Source organism: Lepidochelys olivacea (assembly GCF_965140295.1).
Source record: "Lepidochelys olivacea isolate rLepOli2 genome assembly, chromosome: 17".
Classification (NCBI taxonomy): Eukaryota; Metazoa; Chordata; order Testudines; family Cheloniidae; genus Lepidochelys; species Lepidochelys olivacea.
In genome coordinates, this window is record NC_140427.1 from 4,824,407 (window position 1) to 4,846,021 (window position 21,615).

A 21,615-nucleotide genomic window follows, 5' to 3' on the forward strand; every position below is an offset into this window, starting at 1 on the left:
TAGAAGTAAGGACGGCATGGTATGCTACCACCTCCCTTACTTCTGTGCTGCTGCCTGCAGAGCTGGACCCTCAGTCCACAGCCACCACTTTCTGGCCACCCAGCTCTGAAGGCAGCAGCACAGAAGCAAGGGTGGCCTGGTATGGTATTGCCACCCTTATTTCTGCACTGCTGCTGGTGGGATGCTGCCTTCAGAGCTGGGCACCTGGCCAACAGCCAGCGTTCTCCAGCCGCCCAGCTCTGAAGGCAGCACAGAAGTAAGGGTGGCAATACGGTGACCCCCCTAAAATAACCTTGCGACCCCCCTGCAACTCTCTTTTGGGTCAGGGCCCCCAGTTTGAGAAACACTGGTCTCCCCTGTGAAATCTGTATAGTATGGGGTAAAAGCACAAAAAAGACCAGATTTCACGGGGAAGACCAGATTCCATGGTCCGTGACGAGTCTTTCATGGCTGTGAATTTGGTAGGGCCCTATATATAAGTGCAACTAATACAGAAATAGTTAACCTAGATCTGTCTAATATGAACACAACACAACAAAAAGCTTTTTCCTAATTTAAAAGAATAAATAAGCTACTGTCTATGAAAAAGGAGCATGTGATACAAATGGTAAGCTATTTTAGCCTACTTGTTGAATTTAAACTTCTGATAGTCACACTCTGGACATGTCAGTACTTTCAGTTTCAAATGTATTATTTTAGAGAGACAAGGTGGGTTAGGTAATATCTTTACTGGGTAAAGATATGTTTAAATCTTTCCTGAACTCCCTCTTCTTGCCTTCAAACCCCCCAACTTTGCCAAATTCATAATCAGAAAGTAAACTCCCCACAGGCCAGGATCCATCCATTCAAAGTGGCACCAGACCATGCCATAACATGCAGACATATCTCACTGCTAAAATGATCAATAGATACCTCTCACAACACACCTTTCAAGATCCATGGGTCCTACACATGCCTATCACAACATGTGGCGTACCTTGTTAAGGGTGCCTGGCAGAGCCTGCCCAAATGTGGGTCACCCCTCCTCTTCCGCCCGAGGCCCTGCTCCCAGCTAAGGTGGAGTGGGCCGGGAGCTGCCTGAGGACCCTCCACCTGCTGGGAGTCAGTGGGTGAGGGGGTTGAAAGCAAACCCCGCCCCATGTCCCCACCCCACAGCCCCCCACTCCGCTCAGGGCAGGTGGAGGGTCCATGGCGCGACTCCCCACAACTGCTCACACAGCTCTTACCATAGCCGTGCTGCAGCCCCCCAGCCAGACCCGGGTCCAGGTAAAAGCCGTGCATGGCACGCAGGCAGCTGTGGGGAGCCGTGGACTCTCCTGCCCTGGATGGGGCGGTGGGGTGTAGGGCAGTGACATGGGCTGAGGAGCCCCCACCCCAGGCAGGTGGAGGGTCCACAGCACCCCACAGCTGCCCGGGCTCCCTGCCTGGGCTCCAGGAGCCAGCCTGGCTGGGTGGGGGGGTTCGGGAGGATGAAGAGGGGCAGGGGAGGGGCCATGCCCCTTGAGCCCCCCATATTCCCACACTCCAGTACCGCATCCAAAGTACTAAATTCCTCAGTAACAACTATGTGGGTGAAATGAAACAATCAATCACTATGCTCTCGAATTAACTCACAGAAAAATTATAAAAGACAAAAACACCATACCACCAGTAGCAAACCACTTTGCAAACAATGACCACTCAATATCTGACCTCTCAGTCCTCATGGTGAAAGAAAACTGACACACCACCAGTAACACTAATAACAATTTATAACCCACTAACCAACCTTTGTCCTATGATTGCAGAGGTGTTAGTTGAGCACTTCACCTTGAAATGTCTCTTAGCCCTGGTCTACACTAGGACTTTAGGTCGAATTTAGCAGCATTAAATCGATGTAAACCTGCACCCATCCACATGATGAAGCCCTTTATTTCGACTTAAAGGGCTCTTAAAATCGATTTCCTTACTCCACCCCTGACAAGGGGATTAGCGCTTAAATCGGCCTTGCCGGGTCAAATTTGGGGTACTGTGGACACAATTCGACGGTATTGGCCTCCGGGAGCTATCCCAGAGTGCTCCATTGCGACCGCTCTGGACAGCACTCTCAACTCAGATGCACTGGCCAGGTAGACAGGAAAAGAACCGCAAACTTTTGAATCTCATTTCCTGTTTGGCCAGCGTGGCAAGCTGCAGGTGACCATGCAGAGCTCATCAGCAGAGGTGACCATGATGGAGTCCCAGAATCGCAAAAGAGCTCCAGCATGGACCAAACGGGAGGTACAGGATCTGATAGCTGTTTGGGGAGAGGAATCCGTGCTATCAGAACTCCGTTCCAGTTTTCGAAATGCCAAAACCTTTGTCAAAATCTCCCAGGGCATGAAGGACAGAGGCCATAACAGGGACCCGAAGCAGTGCCGCGTGAAACTGAAGGAGCTGAGGCAAGCCTACCAGAAAACCAGAGAGGTGAACGGCCGCTCCGGGTCAGAGCCCCAAACATGCCGCTTCTATGATGAGCTGCATGCCATTTAAGGGGGTTCAGCCACCACTACCCCAGCCGTGTTGTTTGACTCCTTCAATGGAGATGGAGGCAACATGGAAGCAGGTTTTGGGGACGAAGAAGATGATGATGATGATGAGGTTGTAGACAGCTCACAGCAAGCAAGCGGAGAAACCGGTTTTCCCGACAGCCAGGAACTGTTTCTCACCCTGGACCTGGAGCCAGTACCCCGCGAACCCACCCAAGGCTGCCTCCTGGACCCAGCAGGCGGAGAAGGGACCTCTGGTGAGTGTACCTTTTAAAATACTATACATGGTTTAAAAGCAAGCATGTGAAAGGATTACTTTGCCCTGGCATTCGCGGTTCTCCTGGATGTACTCCCAAAGCCTTTGCAAAAGGTTTCTGGGGAGGGCAACCTTATTGCATCCTTCATGGTAGGACACTTTACCACTCCAGGCCAGTAACACGTACTCCGGAATCATTGTAGAACAAAACATTGCAGTGTATGTTTGCTGGCATTCAAACAACATCCGTTTTTTATCTCTGTGTGTTATCCTCAGGAGAGTGAGATATAATTCATGGTCACCTGATTGAAATAGGATGCTTTTCTTCAGGGGACACTCAGAGGAGCCCATTCCTGCTGGGCTGTTTGCCTGTGGCTAAACAGAAATGTTCCCCGCTGTTAGCCACGGGGAGGTGGGAGGGTAGAGGGGGTAGCCACGCGGTGGGGGGAGGCAAAATGCAACCTTGTAACGAAAGCACATGTGCTATGTATGTAATGTTAACAGCAAGGTTTACCTTGAAAGAGTGTAGCCACTGTTTTATAAAATGTGTCTTTTTAAATACCGCTGTCCCTTTTTTTTTCTCCACCAGCTGCATGTGTTTCAATGATCACAGGATCTTCTCCTTCCCAGAGGCTAGTGAAGCTTAGAAAGAAAAAAAACGCACTCGTGATGAAATGTTGTCCGAGCTCATGCTGTCCTCCCACACTGAGAGAGCACAGACGAATGCATGGAGGCAAATAATGTCAGAGTGCAGGAAAGCACAAAATGACCGGGAGGAGAGGTGGCGGGCTGAAGAGAGTAAGTGGCGGGCTGAAGAGAGTAAGTGGCGGGCTGAAGAGAGGGCTGAAGCTCAAATGTGGCGGCAGCGTGATGAGAGGAGGCAGGATTCAATGCTGAGGCTGTTGGAGGACCAAACCGGTATGCTCCAGTGTATCGTTGAGCTGCAGCAAAGGCAGCTGGAGCACAGACTGCCACTGCAGCCCCTCCGTAACCAACCGCCCTCCTCCCCAAGTTCCATAGCCTCCACACCCAGACGCCCAAGAACGCGGTGGGGGGGGCCTCCGACCAATCAGCCACTCCACCACAGAGGATTGCCCAAAAAAAAGAAGGCTGTCATTCAATAAATTTTAAAGTTGTAAACTTTTAAAGAGCTGTGCTTAAAGTGCTGTGTGGCATTTTCCTTCCCTCCTCCACCACCCCTCCTGGGCTACCTTGGTAGTCATCCCCCTATTTGTGTGATGAATGAATAAAGAATGCATGAATGTGAAGCAACAATGACTTTATTGCCTCTGCAAGCGGTGATTGAAGGGAGGAGGGGCGGGTGGTTAGCTTACAGGGAAGTAGAGTGAACCAAGGGGCGGGAGGTTTCATCAAGGAGAAACAAACAGAACTTTCACTTTCGTAGCCTGGCCAGTCATGAAACTGGTTTTCAAAGCTTCTGTGATGCGTACCGCGCCCTCCTGTGCTCTTCTAACCGCCCTGGTGTCTGGCTGTGCAAAACCAGCAGCCAGGCAATTTGCCTCAACCTCCTACCCCGCCATAAACGTCTCCCCCTTACTCTCACAGATATTATGGAGCGCACAGCAAGCAGTAATAACAGTGGGAATATTGGTTTCGCTGAGGTCTAACTGAGTCAGTAAACTGCGCCAGCACGCCTTTAAACGTCCAAATGCACATTCTACCACCATTCTGCACTTGCTCAGCCTGTAGTTGAACAGCTCCTGACTACTGTCCAGGCTGCCTGTGTCCGGCTTCATGAGCCATGGCATTAAGGGGTAGGCTGGGTCCTCAAGGATACATATAGGCATTTCAGCATCCCCAACAGTTATTTTCTGGTCTGGGAATAAAGTCCCTTCCTGCAGCTTTTGAAACAGACCAGAGTTCCTGAAGATGCGAGCGTCATGTATCTTTCCCGGCCATCCCATGTTGATGTTGGTGAAACGTCCCTTGTGATCCACCAGACCTTGCAGCACTATTGAAAAGTACCCCTTGCGGTTTATGTATTCAGCGGCTTGGTGCTCCGGTGCCAAGATAGGGATATGGGTTCCGTCTATGGCCCCACCACAGTTAGGGAATCCCATTGCAGCAAAGCCATCCACTATGACCTGCACATTTCCCAGGGTCACTACCCTTGATATCAGCAGATCTTTGATTGCGTGGGCTACTTGCATCACAGCAGCCCCCACAGTAGATTTGCCCACTCCAAATTAATTCCCTAGTGACCGGTAGCTGTCTGGCGTTGCAAGCTTCCACAGTGCTATCGCCACTCGCATCTCAACTGTGAGGGCTGCTCTCATCTTGGTATTCATGCGCCTCAGGGCAGGGGAAAGCAAGTCACAAACTTCCATGAAAGTGCCCTTACGCATGCGAAAGTTTCGCAGCCACTGGGAATCGTCCCAGACCTGCAACACTATGCGGTCCCACCAGTCTGTGCTTGTTTCCCGAGCCCAGAATCGGCGGTCCACAGCATGAACCTGCCCCATTAGCACCATGATGCATGCATTAGCAGGGCCCATGCTTTCAGAGAAATCTGTGTCCATGTCCTGATCACTCATGTGACCGCGCTGACGTCGCCTCCTCACCCGGTAACGCTTTGCCCGGTTCTGGTGCTGCATATACTGCTGGATAATGCGTGTGGTGTTTAATGTGCTCCTAATTGCCAAAGTGAGCTGAGCGGCCTCCATGCTTGCCTTGGTATGGCGTCCGCACAGAAAAAAGGCGCGGAACGATTGTCTGCCGTTGCTCTGACGGAGGGAGGGGCGACTGACGACATGGCTTACAGGGTTGGCTTCAGGGAGCTAAAATCAACAAAGGGGGTGTCTTTACATCAAGGAGTATTTCAGGCAGGACTTCACGGAGGGTTCCAATAAGAAATGGTGCACCTAAGTTATTGTTCTTATTGGAACGAGGAGGTTAGCCTGGCTTCTGATTGATACATGGCTAGATTTACCTTGCTGCACCTTCTCTGTGAGTGACTGCAGTGTGACCCAGAGGAATGAGTCCCCTAGACAGGGGAGGAGGCAAATGAGTACAAAACAAATCTGGTCTCTTTGTTGTTTTGATCCACTCCATCTATCTTTTACATCTTTGGCTGGCAGCAGATGGTGCAGAAGGACTGCATGCCATCCACATCTCATGGCTGCTCAGCAGAAGATGGTACAGTACGACTGGTAGCCATTCTCATCTCTTGCCTGCCTGGCAGAAGATGGTACAATACGACTGCTTGCCATCCTCATCTCTTGCCTGCCCGGCAGAAGATGGTACAATACGACTGCTTGCCATCCTCATCTCTTGCCTGCCCGGCAGAAGATGGTACAGTACGACTGCTAGCAATCCGTATCGCCTGCCTGCTCACCATAAGACGGTTCAATAGGACTGACTGCAGGACTAAAGAGAATGACCTGGTCAAGTCACTCCAAATTTAGCCCCTGCGCCCATGTCTGTCCAGGCGCTCCCAGCCGACGTGGCCAGGAGCACCTCGGACACGACAAGGACAGCTACCAGTCATACTACACTGTCTGCTGCCAGAAGGCAATGGGTTGCTGCTACTGTGTAGCAAAGCCGTACCACGTGTGCCAGCACCCAGGAGACATAGGGTGACGGTTACCTGAGTGGGCTCCATGCTTGCCGTGGTATGGCGTCTGCACAGGTAACTCAGGAAAAAAGGCGCGAAACGATTGTCTGCCCTTGCTTTCACGGAGGGAGGGAGGGAACGGGGGCCTGACGATATGTACCCAGAACCACCCGCGACAATGTTCTAGCCCCATCAGGCATTGGGATCTCAACCCAGAAATCCAATGGGCAGCGAAGACTGCGGGAACTGTGGGATAGCTATCCACAGGGCAATGCTCCGGAAGTCGACTCTAGCCTCGGTACTGTGGAAGCACTCCGCCGAGTTAATGCACTTAGAGCATTTTCTGTGGGGACACACACACTCGAATATATAAAACCGATTTCTAAAAAACCAACTTCTATAAATTCGACCTTATTCCGTAGTGTAGACATACCCTTACAATGTATGATAACTCCTTACCAAACAAGTGTCCCACCTTGTATTTAGTTGTGACAGTCTGAAGAAGAGCTTTGTGTAAGCTTGTCTCTTTCACCAACTGAAGTTTGTCCAATAAGAGATTTAATAATTTTACTAAGAAGATGTTGAAGTAAAAAGAAAACGGTACAGAGTTTAAGCATAGAAGTTTCTGGTTATCAGGGAATAAGGTAAAGATTATCAAGGGGTGAGAAATTCGGTTTAGGAATGGGTGGCGTACAGAATACAATATCCCTGATTGGGGGTAAAAGGTTAATGTGTCAAAGTACAGACATTGAGATATGGGGGTATGTCCTTCACATAATGGCTATGTTCAGGTGTGGAGTATAATGAGTGGATGTGGGGAGGGATAGCTCAGTGGTTTGAGCATTAGCCTGCTAAACCCAGGGTTGTGAGTTCAATCCTTGAAGGGACCATTTAAGGGATCTGGGGCAACTATGGGGGATTAGTCCTGCTTTGAACAGGGGGTTGGACTAGATGACCTCCTGAGGTCCCTTCCAACCCTGATATTCTATGAGGATGGATTTACCCTCATTTGGCGAGATTTAATGTTCATGGTTCCAGTTCATATGGTCCAGTGGAAAAAGTCTCTCAGTCCCTTTCCCATAGTTGATGCCATTACATCACCCACTTTGTCTCTCAGATCCTGGGACCCATACAGCTACCACTATTGTTTTAGTAATTTTAATTAAAAATACATTTCTATTGCACTTAATTCTACATATTATATAGATACATCTTAAAGAGCACTCAAACATTAACAAAATTTTATATTTTACCAGATTCTAACTGAGATAAATTACCTACCACACACAGCAGATTTTTAAAAAAAAAAAACCTTTTCCTTTTTTTTAAACAACATAAAAGAGCTAACCACTCAGTCTGTGTTCTCTCCCTCCCAGCTTCCCAAAAGGAAGAAGGAACGGTCATCAATAACAGACAGCAGCTGCATTAAAGCAACACTGTCTGCTCGCTTCACGCTCAGAAGAGAACACTTTAACTCCTCCTCATGGTTAGCGAGGTCGGACACTTTCGGCTACACTTCTCTAGTTACAAACTATAGAAATGATCCCTGAAAGTATAGTCTTAACAAAACGCTCCTCGGCTACACACCCAGGCGAATAAGCACAAGCTTTCTTCTCATGGTGAATGTTTTCATACAACAGCTTTCACCCTTAGCAAACTACAGGACAAAACTCTGAAACCAAGTGCCCCTTTCATTAAAGCACAATTCAGACAGCTTTAGAACGCGGAACATTAGAAGATTTTTATGTCGCTATTTACAGAAACACGTCTCCTGATTAGCATGTGGAGCTCCTAGCAACCAATCAAACCCTCTTGCTTTTACTTCCTGAAACTGCGATACTTCTCACAGGCTCCTCTGTACCACATGACAGCTTGTCAGGCACAGACAATGCGAACAGTACCGCCCTTTCTAGCATGCTCTACATCTGTTTCTCTCTGGCTTGCTCTCAAATTCATCTGCACTAACAGCCTTTATATGGTTCCATGTTACCAGTACCGGGTTTACCATGGCGCCGGGCCCAGAGTAAGAAGGGCCCCGGCCAGCCCAATCCCCCAGCCGGCTGAGCCGGCCAGGAAAGCTGCCCCCGCCCCTGCTCCATCCCAGCCCCGCCCCCACGCTGTCCCTTCCCCCCAAAACCTCCTCCCCTGAGCTGTGCGTCCTGGAGGACTGCAGCAGGGGTTGGGCCCGCCCCCACTCACCAGGCAGCAGGAAATGTAGCAACTTGGTCCCAACCCGCTCCGCCGGCTCCCAGCCACGCCGCTGGTGAGTGCGGGGGGGCAGTTCTCCCCTCCCCCAAAGTCCGGGAGCCAGGGAAGCAGAGCGGAGCGGGCTAGGGCGGGATCTCTCCACTTCCTGCCACCCCATGAGAGCGGTGTCGGGGTCGGGCTTGCCCTGCAATCACCGGCGGCAGGAAGTGGAGCGACCCGGCCTGAACCCGCTCCACTCCACCGGCTCGTGTTGGGGGGGCAGTTTCCCCCCTGTCCCCGAAGCCTGGGGAGGAGATGGAGGGGTGTGGAAGGGGCATGGGATGGGGAAGCGAAGGGAGATCGGGAACCGGGGCCGGGAGGGACACGGGGGCTGGGGGAAAGAGGCAGTGGGGAGGAAAGGGGTGGGATGAGGAGGAGCTGGAGTGGTGGGGAAGGGACATGGGATGGGTAAAGCTGGAGCCCAGCATGCGGCATCCCTTTGGCAGAAGCTGGGGCTCCCCTGTTAAGCAGGCCCATCGAACTGTCACCCTGACAAGCCCCACCTCCCCTGCATCTGTACCACCCTGATGAGCCCCCCCAGACACCCTCCCCACAGAGCCCCAACCACCTGCACCTGGACCCCCACCCAAATGAACCCCACCTCCCCTGCTCCTAGACCCCCCTGCTGAGCCCCAAACACCTTCACCTGGATCCCCTGCAGAGTCTCACTGCCCCTGCACCTGGAACCCCCCAATGAGCTTCTGTGCATCCAGATCTCCCACTGAGCCACGTGCACGCAGACTGCCCCACAGAGAACTCTCTTATCCCCACCTGGATCCCCCCACACTAAGTCCTTCTGCACTTGGATCCTGCTGCTGGGCTGAGCCTGCTCACCCACACCTGGTGCGCCTGGCACAGGGGAGCAGGGCCCCAGGGTGTTTCTGTGGCAGGCCTGGCCCTTGCACTGTGGCAGGGTCAGGTGCAGCCTCACTGCCGAGTTCCTATCTTGGGGTGGCGTGGTGGGAGGCTGCAGGGTAATCTCCCACCTCCATGCAACCAGTGGCCTGTACTCCCCACTGCCATGTTGGAGCCTCCACCTTTATTTATTGATAAATAAAATTTGCAGAATTTTAAAATATTGTGCACAGAATTTTTAATTTTTTGGTGCAGAATCCCCTCAGGAATATGGGGTGCTGTGCAGCTGTGATCGTGGGTCTGTGTGGAAGGTGGTGGGCAGTGGCGAGGTCTATGGGCGGGGGGCGCGGCGTGAGCAGTGTGGTGTGCAGGGTGCTGTGCAGTTGTGGTGGGAGGCCAGTGGGGGAGGTCTCTGGGATGAGTGGCAGCTGGGCATAGAGATCTGTGGTGGAGGTCTCTGGGTGAGGGGGCGCTGGGCATAAGGGTGGGGTACTGGACGGGGGGCAGTGTGGTGCGGGCCCGCCCTCAAAGGGAAGGGGCATGCTGGCAGCACCGGGGTGGGAAGGCCAGTGTGTGTCTGGCAGCTGCAGGTTTGTAAACGGTGCCCTCCTGCTGGGCTGCGCAGAGCGGGGCTGCTCCCATCACGCTGTGCAGCATTGCCCCCAGCCCGCCTTTCACTCTGGAGACTGACTATCTCACCCCCCTGCACCTTCCCCATGGGAGCCCACAAGTATATTTGGCGCTGGGCCCCACAAAAAGTTAATCCACCCCTGCACGTTACCGGTAGTACTGCACTAAATCAGTGGCTCTCAACCTTTACAGACAACTGTACCCCTTTCAGGAGTCTGATTTCTCTTGCAAACCCCCAAGTTTCACCTCACTTAAAAACCTAGTTGCTTACAAAATAAAACATAGTACAAAAGTGTCACAACTCAGCACAAATAATAAAAATATAGCCGTAGGGATATATTACTGACCACCTGACCAGAATGGTGATGATAACTGCAAAATGCTCAGGTAGATTAGAGAGGCTACTAAAATTAAAAACTCAATAATAATGGGGGTTTTCAACTATCCACATATTGACTGGATAGAAATCACCTCAGGACAGAATGCAAAGATAAAGTTTCTTGATACCTTAAATGACTGCTTCTTGGAGCAGCTAGTCCTGGAACCCACAAGGGGAGAGGCAATTCTTGATTTAATCCTAAATGGAACACAGGATCAGGTCCAAGAGGTGAATATAGCTGGACCGTTTGGTAATAGTGACCATAATATAATTAAATTTAACATCCCTGTAACGGGGAAAACACCACAGCGGCCCAATACTGTACCATTTAATTTCAGAAAGGGTAACTACACAAAATCCTTTCATGGATTGAGAACTGGTTAAAAGACAGGGAACAAAGGGTAGGAAAAAATGGTAAATTTTCAGAATGAAGAGGGGTAACTAGTGGTGTTCCCCAAGGGTCACTCGTAGGACCAATCCTATTCAACTTATTCATAAATGATCTGGAGAAAGGGGTAAACAGTGAGGTAGCAAAGTTTGCAGACAATACTAAACCGCTCAAGATAGTTAAGACCAAAGCAGACTGTGAAGAACTTCAAAAAGATCTTACCAAACTAAGTGATTGGGCAACAAAATGGCAAATGAAATTTAATGTGGATAAATGTAAAGTAAACATGTCTCATATGAGGAGAGGGAGGGAGTGAAGAAGAACTTCCTTTTATTTGTTTTAAACCTGCTACCCATTAATTTCATTTGGTGGCCCCTAGTTCTCATATTATGGGAACAAGTACATAACTTTTCCTTATTCACTTTCTCCACACCACTCATGATTTTATATACCTCTATCCTATCCCCCCTTTGTCTCCTCTTTTCCAAGCTGAAAAGTCCTAGCCTCTTTACTCTCTCCTCATATGGGACTCGTTCCAAACCCCTAATCATTTTAGTTGCCCTTTTCTGAACCTTTTCTAATGCCAGTACATCTTTTTTGAGATGAGGAGACCACATCTGTACGCAGTATTCAAGATGTGGGCATACCATGAATTTATATAAGGGCAGAAGATATTCTTTTCCATCTTATTCTCTATCCCTTTTTAAATGATTCCTAACATCCCGTTTGCTTTTTTTGACTGCCCCTGCAGACTGCATAGATATCTTCAGAGAACTATCCACAATGACTCCAAGATCTTTCTCCTGATTAGTTGTAGCTAAATTAGCCCCCATCGTATTGTATGTATAGTTGAGGTTATTTTTTCCAATGTGCATTACTTTACATTTATCCACATTACATTTTTTTAAATGAATTCTTTGCATCGGTCTTCACAGTTGAGAATGTGAGGGAGATTCCCAAACCTGAGCCATTCTTTTTAGGTGACAAATCCGAGGAACTGTCCCAGATTGAGGTGTCATTAGAGGACGTTTTGGAACAAATTGATAAACTAAACAGTAATAAGTCACCAGGACCAGATGGTATTCACCCAAGAGTTCTGAAGGAACTCAAATGTGAAATTGCAGGACTACTAACTGTAGTCTGTAACTTAGCATTTAAATCAGCTTCTGTACCAAATGACTGGAGGATAGCTAAGGTGACACCAATTTTTAAAAAGGGCTCCAGAGGTGACCCCGGCAATTACAGGCCGGTAAGCCTGACTTCAGTACCGGGCAAACTGGTTGAAAAGAACAAAACCGTCAGACACATAGATGAATGTAATTTGTTGGAGAATAGTCAACATGGTTTTTGATAAGGGAAATCATGCCTCACCAATCTACTAGAATTCTTTGAGGGGGTCAACAAGCCTGTGGACAAGGAGGATCCAGTGAATATAGTGTATTCAGATTTTCAGAAAGCCTTTGACAAGGTCCCTCACCAAAGGCTATTAAGCAAAGCAAGCAATCATGGGATAAGAGGGAACATCCTCGCACGGATTGGTAACTGGTTAAAAGATAGGAAACAAAGGGTAGGAATAAATGGTCAGTTTTCAGGATGGAGAAAGGTAAATAACAGTGTTCCCCAGGAGTCTGTACTGGGTCCAGTCCTATTCAACATATTCATAGATGATCTGGAAAAAGGGGTAAACAGTGAGGTGGCAAAATTTGCAGATGATACAAAACTACTCAAGATAGTTAAGTCTCAGGCAGACTGAAGAGCTACAAAAGGATGTCTCAAAACTGGGTGACTGGGCAACAAAATGGCAGATGAAATTAAATGTTGATAAATGCAAAGTAATGCATATTGGAAAACATAATCCCAACTATATGTATAAAATGATGGGGTCTAAATTAGCTGTTACCACTCAAGAAAGAGATCTTGGAGTCATTATGGATAGTTCTCTGAAAACATCCACTCAATGTGCAGTGGCAGTCAAAAAACCGAATAGAATCTTGGGAATCATTAAGAAAGGGATAGATAAGACAGAAAATATCATATTGCCTCTATATAAATCCATGGTACGCCCACATCTTGAATACTGCATGCAGATGTGGTCACCCCATCTCAAAAAAGATATATTGGAATTGGAAAAGGTTCAGAAAAGGGTAACAAAAAATATTAGGGGTATGGAGCGTCTGCCATATTAGGAGAGATTAATAAAACTGGGACTTTTGAGCTTGGAAAAAAGACAACTAAGGGGGGATATTTTAGAGGTCTAGAAAATCATGACTGCTGTGGAGAAAGTAAATACATGTTATTTACTCCTTCTCATAACACAAGAACTAGGGGGTCACCAAATGAAATTAATAGGCAGCAGGTTTAAAACAAACAAAAGGAAGTATTTTTTCACACAATGCACAGTCAACCTGTGGAACTCCTTGCCAGAGGATGTTGTGAAGGCCAAGACTATACCAGGGTTCAAAAAACAACTAGATAAATTCATGGAGGATAAGTCTATCAATGGCTATTAGCCAGGGTGGGCAGGGATGGTGTCCGTAGCCTCTCTTTGCCAGAAGCTGGGAATGGTCGACAGTGGATGGAATCACTTGATGATTACCTGTTCTGTTTATTCCCCCTGCGGCACGTGGCATTGGCCACTGTCGGAAGACCAGATACTGGGCTAGATGGATATTTGGTATGACCCAATATGGCTGTTCTTATATTCAGTATAAACAAGTCATTGTATGAAATTTAATTTGTTACAACTTCACTAGTGCTTTTGATGTACCAACCAACTGCCAGAGCAGTAGAAATGAAAATACAGACTTGCAGGGGGAAAAAAAAAGGGGGGGGGGGACAGAAGAGAAGAGAAAAAAGTAAAAAAGGAAGAGAACTTGCAGAATCAGGCCCTTACCTAAATTCTGTAATAGATTATAGCAAAAAAGAGATATAGCAGCATAAAAGCACTTTAGAATTCTTTCAGTAACTACTGAATAAAAAAAACCTTCTATAATAAAATTAAGATTTAAAAATACCCTAGGCCAGCATCATAAACAGTGCCATATCACAAAAACTAAAAGTTCTAAAGATCTAATTTTAAACTTGCTTTATATGAGCTAACCACTCAGTCTGTGTTCTCTCCCTCCCAGCTTCCCAAAAGGAAGAAGGAACGGTCATCAATAACAGACAGCAGCTGCATTAAAGCAACACTGTCTGCTCGCTTCACGCTCAGAAGAGAACACTTTAACTCCTCCTCATGGTTAGCGAGGTCGGACACTTTCGGCTACACTTCTCTAGTTACAAACTATAGAAATGATCCCTGAAAGTATAGTCTTAACAAAATGCTCCTCCGCTACACACCCAGGCGAATAAGCACAAGCTTTCTTCTCATGGTAAATGTTTTCATACAACAGCTTTCACCCTTAGCAAACTACAGGACAAAACTCTGAAACCAAGTGCCCCTTTCATTAAAGCACAATTCAGACAGCTTTAGAACGCTGAACATTAGAAGATTTTTATGTCGCTATTTACAGAAACACGTCTCCTGATTAGCATGTGGAGCTCCTAGCAACCAATCAAACCCTCTTGCTTTTACTTCCTGAAACTGCGATACTTCTCACAGGCTCCTCTGTACCACATGACAGCTTGTCAGGCACAGACAATGCCAACAGGTCAGCCCTTTCTAGGATACTCTGCAGCTGTTGCTCTCTCCTTTGCTCTCAAATTCATCTGCACTGAAATTTTGTAGGGTTCCATGTTACTGGTGGTACTGCACTAAATCAGTGTCTCTCAACCTTTACAGACAACTGTACCCCTTTCAGGAGTCTGATTTCTCTTGCATACCCCCAAGTTTCACCTCACTTAAAAACTACTTGCTTACAAAATCAGACATAATAGGAAAGTGTCACAACTCAGCACGCTATTACTGAAATATTGTTTACGTTCTCATTTTTACCATGTAAAAATAAATCAACTGAAATATAAATATTGTACTTACATTTCAGTGTATAGCATAGAGAACAGTATAAACAAGTCACTGTATGAATTTTAATTTGTTACAAATTCACTAATGCTTTCTATGTAGCCTATTGTAAAACTAGGCAAGTATCTAGAAGAGATGATATACCCCCTGGAAGACCATTGCATACCCCTGGTTCAGAACAACTGCACTAAATCACCCTTACTCTTAGAACTGGTGCCACTTGAACCAAGGCATTCTGAACCATTTCAATGCTAACAGACAGAGACAACACAGCTGCACTAAGTCTGTTGTTCCTCCCTGCACAATCCCCGCTTGGAAAGAAGATATCTTCTGGGTCTCCCCCTATTTACCATTATGGGCTTCATATGCAGCTTTCTCTGTGTTATGTGAGCCACCTCCACAAAATATATATACTACCTGTATGGCCCTGAGGATGCCACATGAGCCACAGCTGTATGCTGATTGAGCCACAAGTTGAGAACCACTAGTGTATAATTTTGCAAAGTCCATTGCCACAGGGTTTTTTTCCCCATGTCTGCCGTGAGACAAGAGCACATGAAATTCACTGCAATATAAATATGAGTGAAACTACCCAAATATATTTACATAAAAACTAGATAGTCTCATTTTAAAACAAAGAAAAACACAGGCCACACAGAGCGTGGCGCAAGAGCCTCAAATGATTTATACACCCTCCCGCCCGCCATTCAGCATAAGGATTGACCTAAATGGATCATGACTATTTAAATAGAGTATCTTTCTACTACAAAGCAGAGTAAGACAAAAGATTGAGGCTGTTCCCCTTCACATGGGGGACAGGGGGAGTAGAAGGATTTAGATCCTCAAGCCCCTTCAGATTATGAAAGAAACCAAGTAAACTAATGATTTACTCAAAACCCACTCAGCAAAAAGAAAACCAAACTACCAGCACCTAAGGTTATACAAGCTTCTAAATAAAGCTATTATAGCTAAGCTTCCCCATAACTAGATTTCAGGAACACTAAAAAACCTCCTTTTATTCAGTATACAAAGCCTAACCACTCCGTCTGTGCTCTCCCCTCCCACTTCTCCAACTAGCACAGTCTACACCAGGGTTTAGGTCAGCTCAGCTACATCACTCAGGGGTGTGGATTTTTCATTTACTTCAGATAGAAAAGAGAAGAAATAAGGAAGGAAAACACCCAGGGGGTGAGGGAGATGTTGACATATGTAAATCCCTTCCCCCCATGCCCTTCATTGTCTCCTCCACCCATTCCAGGGTTCTGTGTGCTTGCTATCCACCCACAGCAGGGTCCTCCATTCTTCCCAATGGCAGGGACTCTGTGTAAGCCTCCTTTCTCCCCATTCCACACTCTACCGACTCCATGGAGAGCAAACCACACACCAGCCAACTGCCAGAGCAGTAGAAGTGAAAATAGGTGCTTTCAGAAAAAAGAGGGGAGAAGAGAAGAAAGAAAAAAGAGGAAAAGGAAGAGAACTTGCAGAATCAGGCCCCTACCTAAATTCTGAAATAGATTATAACAAAAAAGAGATATAGCAGCATAAAAAAATTTTAGAATTCTTTTAGTAATTACTGAATAAGAAATCTTTAAAACACTATTTCTCAGACTCCTTTTACTTCTGTTTCAAACCCTACCAGAAACCTTCCAAAATAAATCTTAAGATTTACTATTAAAAATACTCTAAACCAGCATCATAAACAGTGCCATATTACAAAAACTAAAAGTTTTAAACATCTAATTTTAAACTTGCTTTATAAGAGCTAACCACTCAGTCTGTGTTCTCTCCCTCCCAGCTTCCCAAAAGGAAGAAGGAACGATCATCAATAACAGACAGCAGCTGCATTAAAGCAACACTGTCTGCTCGCTTCACGCTCAGAAGAGAACACTTTAACTCCTCCTCATGGTTAGCGAGGTCGGACACTTTCGGCTACACTTCTCTAGTTACAAACTATAGAAATGATCCCTGAAAGTATAGTCTTAACAAAATGCTCCTCCGCTACACACCCAGGCGAATAAGCACAAGCTTTCTTCTCATGGTGAATGTTTTCATACAACAGCTTTCACCCTTAGCAAACTACAGGACAAAACTCTGAAACCAAGTGCCCCTTTCATTAAAGCACAATTCAGACAGCTTTAGAACGCTGAACATTAGAAGATTTTTATGTCGCTATTTACAGAAACACGTCTCCTGATTAGCATGTGGAGCTCCTAGCAACCAATCAAACCCTCTTGCTTTTACTTCCTGAAACTGCGATACTTCTCACAGGCTCTTCGCTACCACGTGACGTTACAGTGAACGTTTGTCTGTCAGGCAGAGCCCGCCACAGACAGAGCTCTATCTACCGTGCTCTGCAGCTGTTTCTCTCGAGTTCGTCTGCCCTAAAGACTTCATGTTTCACGTTACCGGTGGGAGGCGCCGACTCTGAGGGTGCTCCAAGGCTGGAGCATCCAGGGGGAAAAAAGGCGACTAATTAGCACCCACCGGCACCCCCCCATCAACTCCTCTCCCTCCCCCCCGCGTCTCCTGCCCGCTGGCTGGCCTCGCCAATCAGTGCCTTCTGCCGCCCAGATCAGCTTCAGGAGGCGCTCGCGGGGGGTTAAGGCAAGGCGCAGCGCGCCCTGGGGAAGGCTAGAGCCGGGAGTGGGGCATTGGGGGCGGGGCCTCGGCGGACAGGGTGGGAGCACCGTACCAGCAGATTAGAAACTCGGCGCTGCTACGTCGTACTAGTGCAACCTCAAAGTGCTGCAAAGTGGAGACAGAGCGGCGGGATTTGGTTCAGTTGTTCCGCTCTGCACAATTCCTCAAGGTCGTGTACGGTGTATCCAGAAGACAGCAAGTCTCTAGTTTTGCAAGTATATCGCCACAATTTTTCCTCTTGAAACAGCAGCACACATAATTCATAGCAATATAAATGTCAATAACTGTTAGCAAACCGATCCAAATGTTCTTAAATCAAATCTAGAGAGAGCTACATCGGAGTCAAGTACTTTATATGTTTGCCTCACTGGAGAGTATTGTGTTAGAATTAATCTGTAGCGGGATCACAGGTATTTAACTGCAGTCTCTCTCAAAGCTGCTTTGGGGAGAATTTTCAAAGCCATCCAAGTGATTTGGACACTCAATACCCACTAATTTCTAAACTGGCTTTCAAAATGCCACACCACAAAAAAAAAGTGGGGGGGGGGTAAACAAACGCCTCATAACAACGCACAGAAAACTAAGTATTGTATAGATTTAGAAACAAACCCAGCTATTATAAACTTCCTAAAGCATAATTTTAAAAGTAATATTTTAAAGCTTTTTCATTCATTCAGTTAATACAGACAAACCACCCAATCTGTGCTCTCTTCCTACCGCTTCTCCAGCGGGAACAAGCAACGGGCATCAGCGACAGACAGCAGCTGTATTACAGCAACCCCACCTATTCACATCGCGCTTGGAAGAAAACAATTTAAAAGTCGTCCTCCTAGCAGTCCCTTTCGATAGCACATCTCTAGCTAAGCGCGGGCCCTGTCTCCTGCAAAGACATCCTCCCTACTTGCCAATCCCCGTCTGCCCTGATTAACCTCTTAATTACTCATATTTTTAAAACAAGTGGTCATGAAAGAAAATGAATAGTACCTTTTGCAATCAGAGCCTCTTTGTCAACAGATGTCCATATTCTTCACAGAAGTGGGGGGAACACACTTTGTAGTTTGTGCAAGTCGAGTTTACTGCCCACCCCAAGGGCTCCTAGCACCCCTCAATTCCCTCCAACAAGCTCCCTATGTGCCCGGTCCCATCCCACTGTTTTTAGGGACTCCCTGAAATTCCCCCAAATTCATACCTTAGGAGAGAATCTCTGTACCCTTATTCTCCCCATACCAAGTTCCCCACATTTCCTCCCACACCCAGAGCTCTGTTCTCACCCCCATTCCCACTTCCCCATGGCAGGGGCTCTGTGTACCCTCCATTTCCCCCATGCCAGGTTCCTCCAATCTCCATACCACTACGGGTTCTGTGTACTTCCACTTATCCCTTCGCTCCATTCCAGGGCCCCCATTCTCTCCACTACTGTAGAGACTGTGTGCACCCCATTCCACTCTTCTTCCCCATTCCTCCCTCCTTCCCAAGTCAAGCTCTCCCAGTCCCCTTACCTGCCAGGGGTTTTGTAGGCCCCATTTTTCTCCTCCCTCACTTCCACCTGAGGGTCTGCACTAAGGGCTCCGAGAAAGTTGCATACCAACCAACTGGCAGAGCATTAGGAGTGGAAATAGGGGCTACTCGAAAAGGGGGAGAGGGTGGAGAAAAGAAGAAAAAGGGGAAAGGGGAGAGAATTTGCAGAATTAATATAATCCATGCGCCTTTGAAATAGAATGGGAGGGAGGACAAAAGAGAGGGACACTGCATAAAAAAGTGGAATAAGAGGTTCAAGAACTATTAGCAATTACTAAATAAAAACTGTTGTATTTTTACACTGCATTTTCTTCTCTCAGGCTATTAGAAAACTCACTGAAAAACACCCCCATCCTCCCCCACTACAGAAATAATATTAGTTACAATCCCTACATCCCTTATCTAAATATACACATCAAAAACAAAGCTAAACACCAACTTCACAAAAACTGTTTTTTTAATTTAGTTTATACAGACTAACCAGTCTGTGTTCTATCCATCCTACTTCCCCAGAGAGAAGGAAAGATCATCAATAATAGAGAACAACTATACCAAAGCAAATTAAAAAAAAATTAAGATGTTTAAAAAAAGTTAATGGTACAGAGTAGAAGCATAGAAGTTACTTGTTATCAGGAAATAACATACAAGGGGTGTGAAGTTTGTTTTAGGATCGGATGGTGTAAGGAATACATAATCTGTAATATTCCTGATTGGGGGTAAAAGGCTGATAGGTCATAGAACAGATATTGAGATATGAGAGTATGTTATTCATAGAATAGCTATATTCAGGTTCACAAAGTACACTTTAATACATCCTTAAGGTTAGCAACATCCATCACCTTCAAGTACACTTATCTACTATAGAAATGACCCCGATAGTATAGTCTAAAAGCAACCTCCCACGGCTACACACCCAGCCTTAAACGCCTATTTTTTGTGGTTACAGTGTGTAATTTAATACATCAAATCTCACTATGATTACAGACAGCGAGACTGACAAACAGTATATCTCAGTGCATGTCTCATTGTGGCACTTAACAGCTGAAGAAACTTTTTAAAATGCCCTCTCTTTAGCTTCTATTACAAATCAACGTTTTCCCGAATTTCACCAATCACTTCTTCTAATTAACAGAGGAACGCCCCTTCAGGCAATCAGATATTTCTTCCATAGCTCGTACTCATAGAGGCGGGACTAACAAACTGGAACTGGCTACGTAGGAAGGACGCATTGGAACAGTTACGCACAAGAAGCACGCATTGGAAGAGCCAAAAGTGTGACGTGCTTCAGAAGCGATGTAGGTAGTAAGCAATCCACTCTTAAAGCAATGACGTCTGTTCCCCAGAGATCCCTGTTAGTCTCTCCTCCCATTAGGTACTGTTTTCTTAACATTGGCCCAACTGCTTACCACCCTGCACTCCAAAGTCACTGGCAATAATGGACCATATATTATCAACTTGGTTGTTTGCTTTTCGAGCCTCTCTAGCTTTGCCGTTGAGGCGTACCTACACACGTCGCTCCCCTTAGTATTAATACAGTTATGTTTCTCAAGTTCACTGAAGCCACTAAAACTGGTTATGGGGTGAATAAACTCCCTGTTTTTCCCCTGTGCATCTCTCTATTTCAATATCCGTACACTATTTGGATACGGTACGACTGTAAACATCCAGTATTAGGAACGTCAGATTTTGGATAGAAAATACAGAAGCAATGTTTTTTTTTAATAATAGCAAAATAAAGAGATGTCAAGTATTAGACCATCTGCAAAATATTTACATTCGCATATAGGGTATCACCAGGCTGCCGAAAATTACAGAGAAATAAACTAGACATGAAATGCTTTTCAGTTTGAACCAATATGCTGTAAATTTATAGGCATATACCTATATTTCCTCCTAAAATGTGACTTCCACAATTCTTCAAAATTACAGCCTCAGCATTCTAATTAACTGGTTCTATATTCAACTACATAACTTTCTATTCCACTTATCACTTTTCAGTTCATACCTGTTTTGTGGCTGCAATAAATAACTAATGCCATGTGCCATACAGCCAAATATGTACATCAATCACAAAAATGGAGTAAGCTTTTCATATGGCATCCTAATTTCCTAACACAAAGAAAGCATCATCCATTGTCAAAAATATAAAAGATCATGATATTTGCAACACTTGTCTAAATTCGGCTCTTACCTTTTTTCAGGATTTTTTTCACTTTAACATAGTTTCCTTGTTTAACATATTCGTGCAGTTGAGCTTCCAATGAATCATTTTTGATAGTACCAAGCTGGACTGGACAAGGTATGGGGAGAGGGACAGAATGAGCCATCCTGTTTCAGAGAAACAGATTAATAAATTATACTGAACCCAGGTCACAGCTAGAAAATGCAATGGTACAATCCACTTATTTTAGATTCAAATAGCTTAATAGCTATAATAATCACTACTAAGCGACTGCTTCTTCATCGCGAAATAGAGAAAGGGGGAAGGATAGAGCTCGGAAAGCTCACTCTAATGGGCTCATCTGCAGTTCAGCTGATAATAACAAACCCACATGAAAATATGGTCTACACAGAAGGTTCGAATGTACTCATTAGAGACTTTGCTTATTGGACCCCGTGGCATCATAATGGAAATAGACTGAACTGTATGCGGGGGTAAA

General features: G+C 46.2%; 1 protein-coding gene across 1 annotated transcript in view; it reads right to left on the reverse strand.

The window, feature by feature from the left end:
• TEX14 (testis expressed 14, intercellular bridge forming factor) overlaps window positions 1-21,615 on the reverse strand; it is a 77,600-nt gene that overhangs the window by 54,973 nt on the left and 1,012 nt on the right. The window contains exon 2 of the mRNA XM_084650578.1: window positions 21,147-21,283. Coding sequence (XP_084506704.1) covers window positions 21,147-21,282 — 136 coding nt within the window. The 5' untranslated portion in view covers window position 21,283. The remainder of the gene's footprint in view (window positions 1-21,146; window positions 21,284-21,615) is intronic.